The sequence below is a fragment of the Lotus japonicus genome, chromosome 3 (genome assembly GCF_012489685.1).
Source record: "Lotus japonicus ecotype B-129 chromosome 3, LjGifu_v1.2".
NCBI classification, from domain to species: domain Eukaryota; kingdom Viridiplantae; phylum Streptophyta; class Magnoliopsida; order Fabales; family Fabaceae; genus Lotus; species Lotus japonicus.
In genome coordinates, this window is record NC_080043.1 from 9,207,520 (window position 1) to 9,229,515 (window position 21,996).

Here is a 21,996-nt window from a genome sequence, read left to right on the forward strand (position 1 = left end):
TCTCTAACTATTAATAAAAAGAGAAAAACATGATGTTCATGAATAAATCGAGTTTTCTAAAAGGTCTTAAAACTAATTCGAAAAACTATCCTATCCTTCGAATTAATTTTAACGCATTTCAGAAACTCAAGCATCTTCATAGTTGGGAATAAGATAAGATAATTATTATTATTTTTTTTGTCGAAGGATAGGATAATTATGGAGTAACGATTGATGAAAAGATTGTTTGTACCTTGTCATATTTAAATCCAAGGCTAAAATGCACTTTTGGCCCCTGATGTTTCAAGTTTGTGCAAATTCTGCCCCTACTCTATTTTTGTCGATGTTTCTACCCCTCATGTTTTCAAACAGTGCACCGTCTACCCCTCCGTGCACTGTTTGAAAATATGAGGGGTAGAAACATCGACAAAAATAGAGTAGGGGCAGAATTTGCACAAACTTGAAACATCAGGGGCCAAAAGTGCATTTTAGCCTAAATCCAATAAAAGTCTTGCTAGGCCCTTTTTCTGACTTGAGCAAATAGTAAAAACCCTAATTTCCATTTTACTCCTTTCCTTCTTTCCGGTTCATTCCAACGACCAATATTAAACTCGAACCGGTCAGGTGCCTGGTTTCTTAGACCACTCTATTCAGATTGATTTCTGTCTTACACGCACGCGACGCAATCACTCACTCCTCTTCAATTTTCGGTAAATCCCACTTCATTTCTCATTGATCTACTATCTTGCTCTGTAATCAAAACCACTCTAACTTGTTGATGTAAACTTATATTCTTTCTGGGCATGTGAAATAATCAAACGTGAAATAGATAGAAATTTTTGGGCTGCGTTTTTATTTTTAATTTTCTCCATGATTTTAGTTTATGAATATTGGGTGGGGACTTGTGTGAAATAATTGTTGGGTTTTGGAGAATTTTTTTAATATTTGTTTTAATAATTGTCCTGAATTGATTTATGTGCTTGAAGCTTTTGTGTTTGATGAAATGCCTCAATGAACTTTCAGATTTGCTTTTGCTAGCTTTCTTTGTTATTGATTGTGATTTGCTTAGCTAAATGGCTTATTTCTTTCATGGGTCTTAGTGGTAAGATAGAGGTGTAATGTTGTTGGCCCCCTTTGCTTGTTTTATGAGATTCCTTGAATATGGGACATTCTTTCTAGGTAATGTTGTTAATATTAGCACAAGAAAATTAGTTTAGACTCATTTTCTTTAGTTTACATGATATTTTTAGCATTATCAACTTGATCCTTCAATGTTTATTGTCACTTCTTTATACTTTGGGCACTTAGTGAATGCACTACCCGAGATGCATCATCATTTATAAACTGATCTGTTTCAAGAATGGCAATACCATCAGATGAACATAATTTAGCAGGGAAACCATTTTCTTCAACTTACACAAGTCACAGCAACCTCACACTTAACTAGACGTAATGATATTGTAGTTGCTGTTATGGTTTTTGATGAAGTTTGGCATGTTGTTCCTAGGTTCTCTACTTGGTATCAGCTTACTTGACATGATTTCCTTGCAGCTATGCTTATCATTAATAGAGAGAAAGTGCATATTGAATGCAGATTTAGTTATTGAAGCCTAAATATATGAATAAAATGTCTATACAATTCCCTGTTCTCCTGGCAACCTTAAATTTTAAACACAATGGATGACCTTAACCTTTGTATGGAGCTATTTATTTTTTTGTATGAAGTCCTGATAAAATTTGTCTCCCTCTGATTGTTTTCTTATGCTGACCATGTGGAGGATCTTAAGCTTGCTAATTTGCTTTCAAGGTTTTTCTGATTATCTTTTTATTAGTTACTGACAACTACTTTGTTCTTGAGTTTATTGAACAAATCATGCTTTTATCTTGCTCTTGCTGCTTCTGTTGCTCTTGTATGATGTCTTTAAGTATCAGTTTATGGAGTCAGTTTTCATCCTCAATTCTTTCATTACCTTGTAGTTGTACATTTCAATATCTTCTTGTAAAATCTTCTTGTATCCTTTGTTCGGTAATAATTTAGCCATGGTTTGATTCCATTTGGAAGCTGCATGAAACATTATTAGTTAGTTCTTTCAAGAGACAATAAGCTGAATCAACATTCAATAAGTTTTACTTCTGGCATTTCTAAAGTGGACTCCTTTTTTGCAGAAATTTTCAACACAGATAATTGTTGATGATTTGGCAACATGAATAAGTTGGTAGAGTTCGGGAGGAAAGCCCTGTTTTATGTCAGGGTGCTTTCTGGATATGAAGAACGAAAAATACGATCTTTTAGGCTCCAGCTTGAACAGCGTGTACAACAGGTCAAACATTTTCTCTTATACGAATATTTGTTTTCTTGAATTAGTTTTTGTTCTCAGTTAGAAACCACATGAGAAGATAAAGTATGAATGTCATGGGCTGTGGTTTTATGTGAAGCTGGGTCTCTTTTCAAATTGCATTAGTCTAGAAGTGAGTCTCCTTTTAAACATTACATAGACATGCCTACTGTTAAGGAGAAGAGAGGAATGAAACCTATCTGTTTTTTGGGAAAGAACAGGGAGTCCACATCAGCGAATGGAAGATGTAATAATTTTTAATGGAGCAGGTGTGATTCACTTAATATTTAATTTTTTTTTAACATTCTTTATGTTCATGCATGAGTGATTTGTTAGAGTCAGCTCAAATGCGTCGCACATTTTTTCTTTCTAGATATAATATAGGGGCTGAATCATTATCATGCACTTTTCAATGTAGTCAATAGGTCGTCATCATGTTGATATCGATAGTCTGAATAAGTTGTAAGTTGATATGGGTCAGTTTTTCTTTCAGCTGATGTCACAATCTTGAAAAATTTCAAGGTAGTTAAGATATCACTTCATAATATTTTTCTGATTCCTTGTTGCTAAGCTCCATTTAACATGGGCGAAATATGGTTTAAACTTTTAACCTTCATTTTTCATTGTGGTACTTGTAGATTTGGTATTTCCTTCGGTTTAACTTTCTGATATTTAGTATCTTCTTTACTCGCTTTCTGATGTGTATGATATTCTCCCATTAAAAGGTACAAGCAAGGAGGGCAGCCATAAATAAAGTACCTGAACAGGTTATTTTATCAGAGGTTCGTCGTATGGTTGAAGAAATGCAAGCTTTGAACAAGAAGCTGGAAGAAACAGTAAGATGTATTTTCATGGGAAAATATAATCTTTGGAAATTTAGGATTTAAATACATGCATTTCTTTGGCAGTTAAAGTTTCATTCCTTTTCCTTCACTTATTAATATAAAGGCAAAATGCCTTCTGAACAAGTTTTCATGCCAGCATGCATTGACAATTTCCGTGTGAAATGCAATTTTTTTCCCACTTTTGCTGATAATTTTAATTGGATCATTCATATTCCTTTTCAGGAGAAAAACATTCTTATTCTGTCTTGTTTGTGTTAGTTAAGATTTTTGTCTGTTATGTGGAAGTTGTTGCATGATATTTGGTTTCTTTCCCTTAGTACATACTTTGTATTTGGTTCATCTGTGGTACTAAATTTGTTGCATAACAAATGGACAATATACAACTTTCATGCAGGAGGTAGCCATTGAAGAATATTTCAAGCCTCTTGACAAGGAGGCTGAGATTATAATGCAAATGCAACTACAACGGGAAGAGAAAACTTCGGAGATGATGATGAGTGCACTGGAGCAACAGGCTTTGCTTAAAAACGATGAAGCAGGAAAAACTGCAGACAACGCTAGTACCAACCTGAAGGAATCTGAGATTATGATGAAAATGCCTATAGGAGAGGAAGAAAACACTTTGAAAGAGATGATGACAGCAATGCAGCAACAAATTTTACTTGAGAAAGCTAATGCTGAAAATACTGATGGTGTGCATCAATCAGAGAAGTCTAATATTAACCCAGTCCCAGCATCCACAACCACTTCTAAAGGGTAATTTTGAAACATTGTAATAAAATTTGAAATGAGTTTTGACATTGCTGTTGAAATGTTAACCATTTATGGTGAATCACACAAACCAATGGCAGGATTAGCGTAGGTATGTTGTTTATTTGTATTACTTTATTTAATAAAACTTACATCTTTTGAGGTGTGGTCAAATTACATCAACATTTTTATGATGTTTGGTTAAAGAACAAACTTCCATGCATGTTTATGTATTACACAGGTTAAATTATATAATTTCTTCCTGTAGTTTACCTTGATTTTGGTTTTGGTGCCTGTAGTATCAAAAATTCAAAATTGTTCACTTCACAACCGGAATTGCATTGATTCCTCTGTGTAACTAGTGTTGTAACACCATTGAAGTCAGTCTCATACTCTCATGTTGGCAACGTATCGTTATATTTGGCTGATATACCCATGTGTGGATGCTTGTGACTGACCCTACACCTGAAGTTGCTTATGTGGCTTACCACATTACCAAATAAATTCATCTTCTGACATGGGTTCTCCTTCATGGAATCTGTCCTTGTTCACTTTCTCTTTGTGCTGTATTGCGCTATATGTTGTTCAAGGTATATAGCTAAACATTGAAAAATATGAGTCACAGTCCTCCTTTTGGTTCGTAGGTTCACTAGGAGCTTTCATAGTACATGTCAAAGATAATTATGCAAAAGCACTATAATGCACACAAGTATAGCAAATGAAGAAATGGGTTTTTGATTCTTTGACACCCCCACTTTCTCTTCCATCTAATTTCCACCATTTTTTTTTTCTTCTTCCTATCTTTCATATTTTTCTATCTCATCACTCATCACATCTTTTATTTATTTCTTCTCCTCCTATATCTTAGCGAGTGTAGCTGTGTAGGTGAACTTGAGGTTTGTAGATAATATTTTCCTCAAATTTTCATCCATTATTTTCATATCATTTTATGCATAAAAAACACGTATAAATATAATCCTCTGAATTAGTTTAATCATCTGAATCCGAATCTTTCATTAAGAAATAAAGTACAATAATTAGGGAGATGATAAGACCCACACACATAGGCGCATACAGCCATGAGCCATTGATGAATTGCGCCGTACGTGATGCAATTTTGTCATCATTTCAATTCACATCTGCTTTTTAGTTTTTGTCGTCGTTTCCAAACTTAATCACCTCATTCAAGTTCACCACGGTGCAGCCTCATGCAAGACAAGAAGCAGCCTCATCCAAGAAGCAGGCTCGCAACGAAAATTTGTCGGCTATACATTCTTTTCAATATATCCAAAAAATACATTTGATATCTTGTGTTATTTTAAAAAAACAAATTTTCAAATGTAATATTGAGGAGGCGAATCAATTTTTAGGCCTACCTTAATAAAAAAATGCATACTAAATATTTTTGGTAGATAAAATATAGCCTGAATCATAAAACAGCCTTAATCATAATTTTTTTTTATCGGAAACATAAATTAATCCCACAAGGGATTGATCCTTAGATCTCCCTACCTCAACCCTATGTCCCCTAACTCTTACCACTTAAGCTATCATTCCGAGAGACAATCATAAAATTTCTTTATATTGATATCTAACTTATCTCTTATATTTTTCTTTTATTCATAATGTGTTAATATTAACCATTTATAGATGGTGTGTATGAAAAATGATTCAATTAAGAATTCAATCTCAGAGGGGCTTAAGAAAATTAGTCTCATACAGTCGTCGTCTGTGCGAATATCTGTCTGAAATAATAAAATCTAATTATATGTTTGTGTGAAATTGATTTACAATGATTGTGTATATTTATTAAACCTTATATAAATCTCAAAGTTTGCTTTTATAAAGAGAAAAAATATATGTTCATTAATGAATTTTACACATATCTTTAATCAATTATAGCTCTAGATGATTCATTCTAAATATTTTCAAATTTGAATTTAACCATGAAATGTTAAATTAATCCGTTTTAATTGAATAATAATGTAATTTTTTTTATCAGTGCATTATTGTTAAACTATTTATTAATACATACACTTTTTTTTGAAACTTACTAGTATTATACATTAAAACTTGCATAATTTAGTGAGATTTGTATGAATTTCATGATTTTCACCTATCATGAAGAACGTGTACTACTAAAGACAACAATGATAAAATTGCACGTCACATTCACGTGGAAAAAATCAGAAAGACACAGTGACGACGCCGTTTCATCTCTGTGACACAACTTTCCATTGGGCCACAATGTCTCAGTCCTTGTCCTGGACGACAATGATGGAGTTCGGTGGAACCTTGGTGGTTTTGCCTTTGCAATAACTTATTCATTCTTGATTTCTTTATACAAACTTCAAAATTTCCATGTTATCCTCAAAATTCTTCACTGTTCTTGTAGATTCCTTTCTGGGTTTTTCATCTCTACCCTTTTGACTCTTCAGCCTCAACTTTTGAACCTCCAACCAACTTTGTATCAAATCCCAGTTTCCTTTCTGGGTTTGTAGTTTCATCAAAGCATGATCTTGGGTTTCTGTTTTGTTTTTGTTTTTGTGTTTTTCTTCAAGTTGTTCTACTACATGCTTTGATTTCAATCTTTTTTTTTTCTTCAACATAGTGTCTCATTCTTTATATGGCTGGTTTTGTTTGTGGATTTTGATATCTGGGTCGGTGAAAAGTTTCAATTTTGCTTGGTGGGTATCTTGTGTACTTGTGAGGGTCATTTGCTCCTTCTGAGTTCTTCAGGGCAAGATGGCTTTGCCGGAAATTCATTCTTGGACTTTAGGGGGATTGGTTGGAGCTTTTGTTGATCTTGCTATAGCTTATTTCTTGCTATGTGGATCTGCTTTTGCTTTCTTTGCTTACAAATTGTGCATGTTTTTTGGACTTTTCTTGCCTTGCCCATGCAAGGGGAGTTTTGGGTATAGGAATAGCAATTTCTGTGTGCATAAAATGCTGTTTGAGTGGCCTTCAAGGAAGATATGCTCAATTCAAGTGATGGCTGTGAGAAGGTTTCCTTTTGATGTTTTGTGGTTGAAGGGTCATTCATGCAATGCCAATGATAAAATGGTTGCCCAGAAAATGTTTGATAATAGGCTTGTTGAATTGGAAGATGAGGCATCCTGCAGTTCATATGCAAGCCCAAGATTGGTTTCCTTAGAAAAGGAGAATGGTTATGATGCTAAGGGAAAGAGGGTCATGAGTCTGAAACGAAGATCCGGGATTCGGCGCAGGAGGAGGAGTGGTTATGATTGTGGGAAAATCTCTTCGGTTGTTCCTTCTGATAGTCTTCAATCTGATGTTGCCGTCACTTCCTGTTTGCCATGTGATGGCAGTATAATCAGAGATAGAACCAGTGAAAGAATATATCCTGCTTCAGGGAAAGAAGTTAGTGTACACTGTAAGTGAGAATTTACCAAATCTTCATTCATTCATTCAATGATTTCAATTAAAATGATATATTGTTTATGCGAATTCACAGGCTTCTAATATATGCTATACTAGGCTAGCTCGCTCAGCATCTTGTGATCATAACGACAGATGATTTTTCTGAAGTTTCAATGTGTAATGTTAGAAGTATAATAGAAATTCACTCATGTGTCTTCACAGTTCACACAATGGCTTAACTTTTGGATAGTTAGTTTATGACATGGTATTACAACCTCTATAACCCCGTGGTCTAGAATTCAATCATTGTTGCCCCCAATCATCCTAATAAAAAGAGTTGAATTTCAGCAGAGTACGTGGATAGTGTTCGATCATTGCTGCCACTAATTATTCTGATAAAAATAGTTGAATTTCAGCACAAGTTAGAAGAGTCTGTGCATTGTCCACGCTGCAAGCCAAATGAGCTATTGCATGAGGAGGCATGTTAGAAGTATAATATAAAATCATCCATGTCGCTTCACCCAACATCTTAAGCTCTTAGGATTTTGGTTCATGACGAATAGCTTTGAATCTTACATTCTTATTGAATACCTATACTATATTTCTATTATTTTATGCACGCTGCTGAATTTTGGCTTTTAACTTCCCTGTATTTTTCCATCCTTCTATTTTTAGACGTTGAAGATGCCCAAAGTGGTCATGATTTGGATGAAAAGACCTGTCACAGTTATGAATTTAATGGATCAATAGTTGATAGTCCAGAACAGGACAAATATTCATCCTCATTGGAACACTACATGAGTAATATGCAAGACAATTTCCAGATTATTGGAAATGAAGGGGACCGTATCAAGATGTTGGAAAATGCACTTAAAGAAGAGAAAGCTGCCTATGCTGCTCTATACCAAGAGCTAGAGAAGGAGAGAGCTGCATCTGCTAGTGCTGCTGATGAAGCCATGGCTATGATATCGCGTCTGCAAGAGGAGAAGGCATCCATGGAAATGGAAATGAGGCAATACCAGAGGATGATAGAAGAAAGAGATGCTTATGAGGAAGAAGAGATGAATATTCTTCAAGAGATCCTTATAAGAAGGGAAAGGGAGTATCACTCTCTGGAAAAGGAACTTGAATCTTATAGGCAGACAAATTCGAATGGAAGGGATGGCAGGACGAAGTTGCAGCTCGATGGACAAAGGCTACCAATTTCAGTTGAAAGATATGAAGATCCACCACAGATTGAAAGCACCATATCAATTGTTAAGAAAGATGAAATAGTAAACATTTCATCAAATTACATGGTTGCTGAGGATTATATCAATACAGAAGATGGAGAAGAGCTGGAGAAAAACACAGAGCGCAAGGGTCAAGGGCATGAAGATCTGCATAGTTGCTTTTATGATACTGAACCTGATGTACTTGATGTCCATGTTGTTGATGACAACATAGAACTTAGGGAAGAGGAAAATGAAAAGTTACGTAGTTATTCATCTGGTACTCTTTCAAATGAACATGATGTGAGTATTGATGGTCCAGCTAGTCAGTTATCTATGTTCTCTAACTCAAGATGCAAAACTTTGCCTTCTGATTCTGGAAGTGATTCTTCATGTGCAGTTCATAATGAAAAGTTAAAGATTGACAATGAGATTGAAATTCTCGGAGAAAGGCTAAGGATGGTAAAACATGAAAAAGAAAAATTAACTTTTTTCGCGGAGAACAGAGAAAGTGAAAAAGATCGTTTGAAGCTTCTGGAGGAGATACCGAACCATGTTCAACAAATTAAACAGTTAAGGAACCCTGTACGTGGGACTTCCTTGCCCCCTTCATCAGCAAAGGTATAACTCACCCCTTCTTATTTACAAAGCTTTAATTTACTATTGAAATTAAGTTATTCTCTAGACAAGTGTATGTGGTGATTGTAGGTTATGTGCAACAATTCTTAAGTCATGATCATCTATTGTTTTTCACCAAATTTCATGTGCTAATTACACTTCTTTCTAGCATATATTGGTTTCTTATGCTTCAATTATATGAGACAAAGGACAAAGATTAGCTTGAATTTGACTTATCTCCTCAATTACAAATTATTATATGGACAGAATCAAGGTACTGGTTCTCGTGGTTGAAATAGACTTTCTTATATTGTTTATAGAGCTTTTAAAAGCTCAAATTCACGTATTTTTTTTGGACTTGTTTGAAGAGTACATTCGACGTAAGCTTAAGGAGTCTAACAATCTGATCTAAAAACACTTAACTTTGGTAACCCCAGGAACTTCTGTTTTACTTTCTATATAATGAACCAGTGTCTGTAGTTTTAAACTTATCATGATTTAACTGCAAGCAATTAGGCAGATTTCTTACTCTTGTAGTAAGGATGAAATGCTACCTTGCCCGTCCGTATTGTGATGTCTGAGGAACTATCTTATTACATACTAACGTTATCAAAGTGAGTTATCATACTAAGAGCTCGTTTGGATACAGGCTTATTAGAGGCTTATATACTATAAAGATCACTAGATAAGCTTTAATAAGTGCTCTTTGGTTTTGCATATCTCCATTGCCTAACTTTATGGCTGTATCTCTTAAATTACCGTGTCATGTAGTGTATCTGTAACTTTTCCTGAGCATAATGCTCACAGAAGGAAAACATCAAAACTCAAAAAGCTTAGTCATGAAGGTCCAACTTGAAACCTGCGGTTACTCCCAATTGTGAAAGTTTTGCTTGAATTGATATTTTCTTGCATATCAATATTTCTGAAACAGATATTGTTTGGTGCTAATTCAACATTATAACATACTTAATGGTATATTTCTTGTATTTGTCACTGTTGTTTAGCTTAGTGACCGGTCATAATGTAGCTCTTGGTCATTGTTATGTTGCTTTATGGCCAATGCTGATAATATCTATTTCTTCTCAGGCAAGCTTGAAGAAAAGTGCGTCTTGGGAGACATGTGAAAGCTGCTAAATCATGTAGAGTTGCACGTTTTCAACTGTCATAAGCTTTGTCCTTGGCAACTTGTAAATGGAAAATACCTCTGGTAGCCTCTAGAAATTCACCACCATTTCCTTTACCTTGGTACATGTTTTAGTTATCTAAATAAACCTTATCATAGTCCACTAGGTTCAATATGTAGTCAAAGCAGTTTTGAAGCCTTGAAGGTACATGGGTTATGATGTGTGTTTGCCTTAGTGGGATATGGCACATGGGTTATGAACTGTAAGTAACTGCATATCCTTTTCCTCCATGTTCTTGTAGCTTGAGGTATCGTGTCTATATTTGATAGAGAACAGCTTATAAATGAAATTATTGCTTCCAAATTCTTTATGTTGTAATTATGTGCTAGTGTGTGTAGTAATAATGAATAATGATTATGTCCTTGTGTGTGTGATTATGCTATTAAAAAGATTTAGAAGTTTTTTAAATTAAAGCCTGATCTTCCTTAAAAAAAAAATATTAAAGCCTGGTCAAGGGCAAATGTATATGAGAAAATCAGGAAGATCAGGCTTTAATTTTGGGGGGCACATAAAAACATCATTCAGTTGGGGGGCAATCCTCCTCGGGGAGAAACCCTAACGCTCGTACTTAGGAGTGAGCATCTGCTGGCCTCCCCAACATGCTATTGGTGTCATGCTCGGTAGTCCTTGATTCTCATAAGAACATTTGGCATTGTTCGTTGGGTAATTCACTGTCCCTCTGGAGTCAATTTTCTTTCTACCGATCTTGTTGATCAAATAAAGCACAACAATTAGTCCAATCACACGTCCCGTGAGAGATTCATAAGAAACTCGAAGAAAATTGAAGAACTTTCGAAGTGATGCTATATCAAGTAATGCGCAAAAACCATTTCCACTAGAAGATTCAGCTAGAGATATCTATGAACCATTCACCAGAAGGACCTTGGTCTTAGGAAGTGTCAAGATGCCTATTCGAGAAATTTGATATCTTTCGAGTGACACATATAACTGATGCAAAATCGCATTAGTAGATGAGGTGGATGCGATGACATGTAGGTTGTTTCTCTCAACTCTAAAGGGAGAAACCTTTCATTAGTAGATGAGGTGGATGCGACAACCTGAACCTGACAGTACATGTTAAATTAAATAGCAACAGTGAAGGCTTGGGGTAAGAAGGAGATGATGAAGGTGAGGTTGAGGATGCGACAAACCAAAATCACTTCCTTGATTTTTTCTTGTCAAAGCCTGGATTTTTGTTTGTCAAAGGTCAAAGCCTGGTTATAATTTTGTTTCCAAATGTGTACAACATAGAGTTCAAGCTCATGAAAGCCCAAAAACAGAAATAATATCAACCTAATGAATCCACAACACAACATCATCTAAGCCCACTATCACCATGTCCTCTCACCTCACCTCACCACAATGTCTCATTATGCTATCACTGTCCCACCACCACCCACCTTCCCCCCAACCAAACAACCACCACCAAATGTCAACCATACCCCAAACCCACCACCACTCAAATCTCAACCCCCCTTATCCCACATAAAAACACCACCTCCCTAACAAACTCTCAACTCAAACCCTAACCCTAAAATGGCAACTCCTCCACCTCCAGCCACCACCTCCGCCGGCAAGAAACCCCAACCGATCCCTTGGACCCACCAAGAGACGGTGAACCTCATCCGCGCGTACCAAGAGAAATGGTACTCCCTCAAACGCGGCCCTCTCCGCTCCAACAAGTGGGAAGAGGTCGCCGTCGTTGTCGCCGCGCGATGCGGCTACGACTTCGCCCACCCTTCTAAGTCCGCCCTCCAGTGCCGCCATAAGATCGAGAAGCTCCGCCAGCGCCACCGCGCTGAGAAACACCGCCCTGCCACCCGCCCCTGGCAGTATTTCTCCCTCATGGATGACCTCGAGCGTGGTCCGCTCCCTATCTCCGCTCATCCCCTCGCGTCTTTGCCCCCTGGCGTCGATGAAGATGAAGAAGATGATGAAATTGAACATGGTGGTGAAGGTGATGTTCATGATCATGATGATAGGGTTAACTATATGAAATCTAAGAGTGTGAATTATATTCTTAAACAGAGATCCGCACCATCTGCAATCAATGCAACCAAGAATCGAGCCGCGTTTAATGTTTGGGATGATGAACATGATGATGGTGATGATGATGAGGTTGAGGAGGAGGAGGAGGAGGAAGAGGAAGATGAAGGATTGGGAATGAGTGAGAGTGGGTTGGTTTTAGGGTTAACTGAAGAGATTAAAGCTTTCGGGGAGCGATTTATTGGATTGGAGAATTTGAAGATGGAGATGATGAAGGAAACTGAGAGGTTTAGGTTTGAGATGGAGAAGAAGAGGATGAGGATGATTCTCGAATCGCAGCGCCGGGTTGTTGATTCCATTGGCAGGGCTTTTGGTTCTTCTTCTTCTTCAAAGAGGATGAAGATTACTCGCCCGATTTGAAGGTTGTTTCGACTCCTTCTACTACCTGTTAAATTTTGTCTAATGTTATAGGGTTTATTTATTTAATGTTTTGAACTTGAAGCTTACTATGCTATTGTTGAATTGTTTTGTAATGTAGAGTTGTTTTCTCCCTATCATTTGATGAAAGCTTTGTACCATATTTTCATATTTACAATAGCATGGTGGATTTGCCTGTAGAATGTGAAATATGATCAAAATAAATGGATTCTGGTTGCTTTCTAATGCAATAAACTGATAAAGTAAACAAAATCAGTTGCATTTGCTTGCCCATGATGTTAGAGTGCCAATTGATTATCCTGTTTATTGTTGCATTGGAATTTGGAATTCCTTATTACAACTTGAGTCTTTGATTTTTACTCGAATCTCCACCCAGCTCAACTGCTTGAGTGGAAGTTGATTAGTTGAGTCTTCATGTTAAAAGAGTTGATTTCAGAGCCAACGAGCTTGTAGCTCAAGTAACTTCAGCCCCAGTCTATAGATTAGGTGTTATAAACTTATGATGCTGCTAGAGGTTCAATCCTCTATTAGGCCATCTTATCCCTTATCTCGTTGGCATGTGCTTGCACCTCTCAGTGAACGCCAAAGGAAAGTATTTTGTATTTGTTAGAGCTTTTATTGAGGAATGATGAAAGATTTCTCTTTTAAGATATCTCCAATGCCATACATGCTTCATGCTGGTTGTTGTAGTAATAACTTTAAGATAACAAGAGAGATAACAAAACTCTGCATATTACCTATGTTTCTAAAGTTTCTTTTAGAATTGTTTGTAATATGGTACCTGTGATGAACAAACCATCTAGATTCTGAAGAAATCTTGTCTCGTTCTTCATACTTTTTTGTCTATGATAATTCTACAGATGTGCTTTTCTTAGGAAAGGTGTTTTGTAAAGCCTTCTGGTTCTTTTATCTTGTAGGTTATTCAATGATAAGCAGCAAATGCCCATTCATTTTATGTTTTTCATATCCATGGCTTCTTTTGAAAATAGCTTTGTGACCACGATAGGGTGAAAAGGTGGGAATCAATTGTGCACCTATAGATGTAATTACGTTCAGTTTTTTAAACACTACTTGTATGGTTTTCCAAGTAACATCATTAGCATGCCATTAATAATTTGATTTTGAAGAAGTTGAAAGATTCTCAGAGCCTAAATGTTGCTCAAGTTTGTCTTTCAAAGCAGATTCAATTGTTGACCAGAAAGAAAAAAGAGAGATCTAGTTAAAATTTATGCACTGCAGTGTCATTATGGGTTCTTCTTAAGAATCATTCTACCCAGCCTTATGCAGTTATGATCTGCACGGGAAGATACTAGTTGACCTAGTATTGAGATTTTAGGCTGCGGCTCCTCTAAAGTGAGGAGGGTAAAGTAAGCTTTACAACCATTGCTTGAGATATTTTATTGACCTTTTCAAACTCGGTAATCACCATTAACGGTTAAGGCTATGTTTGTATATTTACATTAGGTTGAACTTAAACGTAAACGAAACAATTGTGGTCTTTCACGTTTAAGCACTTTGGAAATCGTGCACACACACTTTAAGAGAACCCAACGGATGTTTGGGCTAAAACCAAACACACACTAAGCTGGTTAGTTTACCTTGTAAAGCTAGTTCACTCACTTTAGAGTTGCTAAATGCAAGGTTTTTACACTGAACCAGTTTAGTTTAAGGTTCAATTGTCCATTGTGATTTAACTGGTGTAATTAAATAATATTTGTAAGAACTAATATAAGATATTGAAATTAATGCTTAAAAAAATTAATACCATCTCTTCAATATACTTGAAAAATAAAAATTACACCCCATTTATGTGACTGAATCAAGGGATTTTCAATCCCTGATGTGTAGAGGAGATTGGCCATGCTTGTAGCATTTTATGTTTGTTTCATGTTCTTTATTGCATATAAGGGTTCTCTGCTTTTGAGGATTCCTTATCCTGCTCTCTAAAGTTAAACTTTCCCTGTTTTCTCTGCAACAATGATTTTACCTGGGATAAATGAATAACGAAGTGGTGCCCACTAGGGTGGGCAATTAACATATTGGTCCATGGGTGAACCACTATTAAGAACCATTAGATCTTAGAATCAAGGAATATTCTATAGATGAATGGCTAGGATTGAAAAGATGATAAAAGGGTAAAAGGGTAAAATTCTTTTTCTTATTAATTAAAAAATAAAACAAAAATAACAATTTCTAAAATTTCATTTCCAAATTGCAAGAACTTTGTCAGATTTCAGATTTCATCAAATTTTCCAGATTTCACATATCTTTTTCTTTTTCTAGAACATCTTTAAGCATGATTTCCCAAGGTATTCAACAATGTTCAGTACTGTAAAACTAGAGAGAACAAATCAACTCAGTTCACAACCAAAACTTCAATACAGAAGAAATAAAAAATGGATCATAACAACATTAAAATTTAGAACCGAGACAAGCATCTACAATGGTCACATAATCACAAAGAAACAGGGGAGGAAACAAAAAGAAACAACCGACACCATCCAGCCAATACTTGCCATAGCAAAAAGCACTAGTCAAGGAGATAATTAAAGTTAAAGCTACAAATTAGCCACCAAGCAATATGTCTCGCGACCCACACTCATTAATCCCCATCCAAGCATACATATCCACATCAAACCAAGTTCCCCATACCAGTAGCAGGGATTTCCTGGTAGTGATGTTAAGAACCTAACAGGTCCCTTAACTCTGAGCCTCTTTTCTTCGCACCGCGAATCAGGTCGAAACAAAGCTTCTCGAGATTTCATCATATCTTCACCTTGTTCCCGTTCTCCAACCCCTCCATTCATATCTGGGCTCAATTCACTCGCGACCCACTCCCATCGCGCTTCCGATCTAGCACCGCCACGTTGCACAAAACGGCACCGCGTTTCTTCTCCACAACCGCTGCGCCGTGAGATCTGGGTTCGTGGTAGATCTGAACGACAAAGAGGAAGAAGAGAAGTTTGAGGACAAAGAGAAAGAAGCCAAGTTTGAGGGCGGCGAACTCGTAGCCAGCGCGGCGGAGATGCAGAAGAACCGAGAGTAGTTGCAGAGGAGGACGAGGTGGCAGATGGGAGGAGGTTCTGGATTTGGATCTGGTGTTGTGGTCTTGTGAAGAAGGGGGAGAAGGATCTGGTGAAGTGGTGGAGGTGTGAAAATTTTAGGATTTTAATTTTTTGGATATGCAAATTACGAAACACACCCTTGGTCCATGGGTGGACCATTTTATAAAATGACCACCCTAGTGGGCACCTAAAGAAGTATTGAAAACTTTGCAAAAATAGGTAATATTTTGATGCCTTTTGTGCATTCCATAGTAGTGAGTTTAGTGAGGTTATAAACTCAAATTTTGTGATAGGACCAACCCTGGCGAGAACCAGCCTATCATGCCATTTCCCTCCCTCAGAAGGCGACCAGCTTTCAATACTGTTACGTTACGCTATCATTTTTCCAATATCATGGATCATCGTTGAGCTATTAAGTTAAAACATATAACATTGAGGAATGTAAATGTGGGGTTTCTTGGTTCGATGGCAATTAAGGTTGCAATTTCTTAGAAGATAGGAACAAGGCTGAATATTAAGCACAACAAGTCAACAACAATACTTGCTGGTTTGCATCTGTTTTACCAACATCAGTTTTACAATTCACGTTTTAAGCCATATTTTGAGATAAAGTTTCTACCCCAGTAATTTTACCTTGCACAAGTGTAGATCAAAGAAAAGATAGGTATCCGACTGTAATAAATAATGTACCTTGCAACAAAACCAACTAACTTCATCACAAAGATAGCACCTTCGCAGGGCACCGTTGTTGTCGAGGTGAAGTGAAGATGACATGTTGTCTCAATGTGATAGAGCGGAGTGTGGATCCTCTGCAACAACTTTTACTCGAGTCTTCCTGCAGTAGAATCTTACCCCTTGATTTTCTCATAAACTGCAAGAGAGGATCCTGGTTCCATAGAGGGACGAGAAGACAAATATCTAAGTTGGTAAGGAAAAAAGGCAAGTTTAGTGTTTTTTCATGACTGTGAACTGTTTTTTAGAGAGCAAAAGAATTTATTAAAAGAAAAAAGCAAAGTACAACCCCCCAAAGGGGGGGAGGGACAAGGCAGAGGAACACACAAACGCTTTGCAGCAAAAAAACAGCCAACAAACAAACCATCAGAAAAACTCCAGAAACCCCAAGCCAAGACACTCCAAAAACCCACTACATGAACCCTAAAGACCGCAAAACAACACAAGATCACTGCAAACCCACATGCCCATTATCCCTAAGGTACTCCGCCAGATCACGAATGACCTCTTCCTCGTTGCCAAGGTATTCCAAACCCGCACGTTTCCCCATGAGCGAAACTTCTTTATGTGGGCTAGAAGGGGAGGGGGACCATCCCTCGAAGGAACACACACGTCATCCTCGCAAACAACCTTCTTTGTTTGCTCTCTAGGTCTACGAGGAGCCCCCTCCGAATAGCGTTGTGCCACTATCTTCTTCCTTGGCCGACCTCGGGGACGTCGAGCCTCGGAGGAGAAAGCTCAAGAATAGGGTCCCCAAAACAAAAATCTTCAAGAGAAGACATTGCCATAACTCCACCCACTCTTGAGCAGCAATTGAGCATGATCCCACCTCGTACCTAGAAGGCAAACCAGAAGAAAGGAGAGGAAAAAACATACTTCTTCCACTCTTATGAGATTTCCAGCAGCCAAACTCGAAGGACCCACCACCTCTAACTCAGAAACACAAACGGAAGGTGGAGAAAGGAGAGGGGGAAACAGAAGAGGAGCCTCCTTGCAACCCGCATGCGGGGAGAAGGCAGCTCCTTGAGGGGGCTTGAAGGCAATCCTAAGAATGATCCAGCCGAACCAGATAGAGAAGGAACCTAAAACATACTAGAAGGAGAGGAGAGACTGTTGATAATATTAGCACAAAAATAGAGTAGTTGTTGCCAAAGATAATCACTGATCCAAGACCAGAAATTATGCCTACAGCCAAAGGGAAAATTTAAGATTAATTTAAAATTAAACTCCCCTTTATTGAAAACCAAAAAATTCTTGTTCCCGACCCCTTTCAGTTGCATAAATTTAGGAGAGAAAAAATCTCCATCATTATCTGTAATTAATGGACTACTCCCTGCTTAAATTTCTCTCTCCGGAACCTTTTCAACTCCCTCCCTTAGAATAGAAACGTTATTCTCTGAAAATAAGATTTCTTCTAGAAGCTTCAGAACCACGTTTGAAAGACTATCCTCTCCTTCTACACGGAACGAACCAGCGAACTCAGGAAAGTGATCCTTGTCAGTAAACCTTGGAACCGCATCAGAGATCCAATTTCCTTTAGCGAACATCATATCCTCCCCAGGTGAGGAAAAAACCGGCTTGCAACCCTTAGAACTCCCCAATAGTGCATCGCGCCAGGGAGATGGGGAAGGAAACGACCCAATCCCCTTTTGGCTCTAGACCTGAGACGAGGAACCATGCACTTTGGTAAACCCAACTACCTTCCACATCTTGATTTGCACACTTTGAAGCACGACTTCGCGGAATCGCTAAAGATAGGGTAGCACCCCCCCCAACTTCACCCCGTTTAGAGCTCTGATCGCAAGAGATGCATCTCCCTTGAAAGATACCTGACGAAGCCAAAAAGAAATCTTCTACCCTGCTTTCTTTGACGCTGTATGAACACATTGAAGAGCTTTCCATATTGTGCAAAGAGATCATGAATCTTGTGATAGCCCACCCTATCTGCGATCCCGTCAACGAACAACGAGAAGTATTGTTGTGCTCCACTAGTACCTCTAGAAAACAAACCATCTTCTTCATCCCCTGGTCATCTCCATTGAGAGCTCCTCCTTCTAGACCTTGAACACGACCAACTGCCAAAGGCGAACAACCAGGACCATAAGCCACCACCTCTTTGGCTGCTAAGACGTTTAAAACCCTAGCAGAGCTAAATGGCTCAATTCTAAATCTCTTGTCTAGTTATATTTTTTTTCATAGTTGTGAACTTAAAATCTGAAATGTGTAAATGAAAAGGAGAAAATGAAGTTGATTAGTTTTAATAGTTTTTTACTGATTTAAAGGTAACCTATTTTTCTGGGTGTGATCGGTCGGGTCTAATCTGATTTTACAATCATGTCTATTATTAATGTACTTCACTGGACACACAAATGGTAGTAGTACAAAAATAATTGCAAATTAAAAATTTATGAGGAAAAATCTTGAAACTTGACATGACTATGAGCTCATTTGGCCACCTGTCTCTCAACCTATTTTTCTAGTGTGATCAGTCGGGTCTAATTCGATTTTAAAACCATGTCTATTTTTATGTTCATTTGGCTAATACCTTTAAAATTCAAGAATTTCGGCCAAAAATTGAAAATTTCCACCATCACTCCAAAATTTGAACAAATTATAGCTTGATAAAGTTTGGTTAAAGTTCCCCTTCATCATACAATGAAACTTTGAAAAATTAATTTTTTTGAATTTCGTCACTCATTCCAAGGGCTAACACCTTTTTTTTAGAGCAAAAAAGATTTATTTAAATTCAAAGAAAAAGAATAACCCAGCAAAGGGAGGAAAGCAAAGAAAAATGCAAAACCAAACCAAAAAGACAACGAAAACCCAACAGAGAGAAAACAAGATAGCCAAAAACCAAGCACCCACAAGAGTGGCAAAACCAAAACAAAACCTAACAGACAGGCACCAAACACCTACAAGCCAACATGCCAATTCTCTCTAAGCTCCTCCGTCAGACCACGAATAGCCTCATCATCACTGCCTGGGATTTTTCCAAACACCAGGCCTTCGTAGCACGAGTGAAATAGCCACTAGAAGAAGGAGCACGATCTACAGGAGGAGGAATGCTTGAACTTTCAAAGCTTTCGGATTTTCTAGGACGCCCGCGAGGCCTACGAGGAGAACTATTAGAAACACTCTTCACATAATGTTTTTTCCTAGGACGACCTCGAGGCCGCAGCTTCGGCGGAGAGAACTCTAGCACTGGATCGACCTCCTCCAAAATGATACCCTCTGCAGCCAAAGAAGAAGAAGCTTGTACTACATCCTCACCCTCCTCCCTTAGCAGGTCTGGCAAATCGTGATCCACAGAGCCAACCCCTAAAAGAAAAACTTGGCCACCTAAATCAGAATCCTCCTTCGGTCTGGCAAGGGCTAACACCTTTAAAATTAAAGAATTTCGACTAAAAATTGAAAATTTCCACCAACACTCTAAAATTTGCACGCTTGAGATAATTTGATTAAAGCTTCCCTTCATCATATGATGAAACTTGTAAAATTTTTTTTTTTTGGATTCCATCACTCATTCCATGGGCATTACTTTTAACACTCAAGAATTTCGAACAAAAATTGAAAATTTTCACCAACACTCTAAAATTTGCACAAATTTAGCCTAAGAGAGTTTGGTTAAAGTTATCCTTGATCATATGATGAAACGTGAAAATTTTATTTTTTTTGGATTTCGTCACTCCTCACTCCATGGGTAATACCTTTAAAACTCAAGAATTACGGCTAAAAATAAAAAAATACACCAATACTAAAAAAAATCATAATATTTATCCTGAGTATAATTTAGTTAAAGCTTCCCTTCTTCATACCATGAAACTCAAATAATTTAAATTTTATGGAATTCGCAACTCAATCCATGGGCTAACACCTTTAGAACTCACGAATTTCGATAAAAAATTGAAAATTTCCACCAACACTCAAAAATTTGCACAAAGTTTAGCTTGAGAATGTTTGGTTAAAGATGCTTGTCATCATACGTTAAAAATCGGAATTTTTTTTTTAAAAAATTCTGTCACCCATTCCAAGTGATAATACCTTTAAAATTCTAGAATTTCGACAAAAAATTGAAAATTTCCACCATCGCTCCAAAATTTGCACAAATTATAGCTTGATAAAGTTTTGTTAAAGTTCCCCTCATCTTACAATGAAACTTGGAAAAATGAATTTTTTTGAATTTCGTCCCACATTCCAAGGGCTAACACCTTTAAAATTCAAGAATTTGGACTAAAAATTGAAAATTTCCACCAACACTCTAAAATTTGCACAAATTTTAGCTTGAGAAACTTGAGTAAAGCTTCCCTTCATCATATAATGAAACTTAGTAATTTTTTTTTTTGGATTTCATCACTCATTCCATGGGCATTACCTTTAAAACTCAAGAATTTCGAGTAAAAATTGAAAATTTTCATCAACACTCTAAAACTTGCACAAATTTAGCCTAGGAGAGTTTGATTAAAGTTATCCTTCATCATATGATGAAACTTGTAATTTTATTTTTTTTGGATTTCATCACTCATTCCATGGGCATTACCTTTAAAACTCAAGAATTCGAGTAAAAATTGAAAATTTTCACCAACACTCTAAAATTCGCACAAATTTAGCCTAGGAGAGTTTGGATAAAGTTATCCTTCATCATATGATGAAACGTGAAAATTTTAATTTTTTTGGATTTCGTCACTCCTCACTCCATGGGCTAACACTTTTAAAACTCAAGAATTACGGCTAAAAAAAAATCATAATATGTATCCTGAGTAAAATTTAGTTAAAGATTCTCTTCTTCATACCATGAAACTCAAATAATTTAATTTTTTTTGGATTTCACAACTCAATCCATGGGCTAACACCTTTAGAACTCACGAATTTCAATAAAAAATTGAAAATTTCCACCAACACTCAAAAATTTGCACAAATTTTAGATTGAGAAAGTTTGGTTAAAGCTGCCCATCATCATACGATGAAACTCGGAAAATTAATTTTATTTGAATTTCGTCACCCATTCCAAGGGCTAATATCTTTAAAATTCAAGAATTTCGACTAAAAATTGAACATTTCCACCATCACTCCAAAATTTGCACAAATTATATCTTGAGAGAGTTTGGTTTAAATTCCCCTTCATCATACAATGAAACTTGCAAAAATTAATTTTTTTTTGAATTTCGTCACCCATTCCAAGGGCTAACACCTTTAAAATTCAAGAATTTCGACTAAAAATTGAAAATTTCCACCAACACTCTAAAATTTGCACAAATTCTAGCTTGAGAAAATTTGATTAAAGCTTCCCTTCATCATATGATGAAACTTGTAAATTTTTTTTTTTTGGATTTCATCACTCATTTCATGGGTATACCTTTAAAACTGAAGAATTTCGAACAAAAATTGAAAATTTTCACTAACAATCTAAAATTTGCACAAATTTAGCCTAAGAGAGTTTGGTTAAAGTTATCCTTCATCATATGATGAAATGT

At 36.8% G+C, this 21,996-nt stretch overlaps 3 protein-coding genes across 4 annotated transcripts; all 3 read left to right on the forward strand.

The window, feature by feature from the left end:
- Positions 1 to 533: 533 nt before the first annotated feature.
- LOC130749245 (uncharacterized) lies at positions 534 to 4,095 on the forward strand. Its single transcript, XM_057602567.1, has 4 exons — positions 534 to 689; positions 2,146 to 2,300; positions 3,041 to 3,151; positions 3,555 to 4,095. Exons 2-4 carry the CDS (start codon positions 2,184 to 2,186, stop codon positions 3,918 to 3,920), a joined length of 594 nt encoding a protein of 197 aa, XP_057458550.1. The 5' UTR covers positions 534 to 689; positions 2,146 to 2,183; the 3' UTR covers positions 3,921 to 4,095.
- A 2,006-nt stretch (positions 4,096 to 6,101) lies between these two features.
- On the forward strand, positions 6,102 to 10,610 carry LOC130745534 (myosin-binding protein 2-like). Of its 2 annotated transcripts, none has more exons than XM_057597838.1 (3): positions 6,102 to 7,304; positions 7,967 to 8,805; positions 8,903 to 9,066. In XM_057597838.1, the coding sequence occupies exons 1-3, from the start codon at positions 6,656 to 6,658 to the stop codon at positions 8,918 to 8,920; spliced, it is 1,506 nt and encodes a 501-aa protein (XP_057453821.1). In that variant the 5' UTR covers positions 6,102 to 6,655; the 3' UTR covers positions 8,921 to 9,066. The 2 variants fall into 2 exon arrangements, with proteins under 2 accessions (XP_057453821.1, XP_057453820.1); XM_057597837.1 differs by adding an exon at positions 10,207 to 10,610 and having other exon boundaries at positions 6,107 to 7,304; positions 7,967 to 9,123.
- Positions 10,611 to 11,676: 1,066 nt separating this feature from the next.
- On the forward strand, positions 11,677 to 12,962 carry LOC130745535 (trihelix transcription factor ENAP1-like). The gene has a single exon (XM_057597839.1). The coding sequence runs from the start codon at positions 11,841 to 11,843 to the stop codon at positions 12,708 to 12,710; it is 870 nt and encodes a 289-aa protein (XP_057453822.1). The 5' UTR covers positions 11,677 to 11,840; the 3' UTR covers positions 12,711 to 12,962.
- Positions 12,963 to 21,996: the final 9,034 nt, after the last annotated feature.

What these genes read in the sequence shown, in the direction of transcription:
- LOC130745535 (XM_057597839.1), top strand. Translation starts at nt 11,841, where the DNA reads ATGGCAACTCCTCCACCTCCAGCCACCACCTCCGCCGGCAAGAAACCC.
- LOC130745534 (XM_057597837.1), top strand. Translation starts at nt 6,656, where the DNA reads ATGGCTTTGCCGGAAATTCATTCTTGGACTTTAGGGGGATTGGTTGGA. An exon ending in GAAAGAAGTTAGTGTACACT is followed by an intron (nt 7,305 to 7,966) that starts GTAAGTGAGAAT and finishes TTCTATTTTTAG; the next exon opens with ACGTTGAAGATGCCCAAAGT. An exon ending in TGCCCCCTTCATCAGCAAAG is followed by an intron (nt 9,124 to 10,206) that starts GTATAACTCACC and finishes ATTTCTTCTCAG; the next exon opens with GCAAGCTTGAAGAAAAGTGC.
- LOC130749245 (XM_057602567.1), top strand. Translation starts at nt 2,184, where the DNA reads ATGAATAAGTTGGTAGAGTTCGGGAGGAAAGCCCTGTTTTATGTCAGG. An exon ending in TTGAACAGCGTGTACAACAG is followed by an intron (nt 2,301 to 3,040) that starts GTCAAACATTTT and finishes TCCCATTAAAAG; the next exon opens with GTACAAGCAAGGAGGGCAGC. An exon ending in ACAAGAAGCTGGAAGAAACA is followed by an intron (nt 3,152 to 3,554) that starts GTAAGATGTATT and finishes ACTTTCATGCAG; the next exon opens with GAGGTAGCCATTGAAGAATA.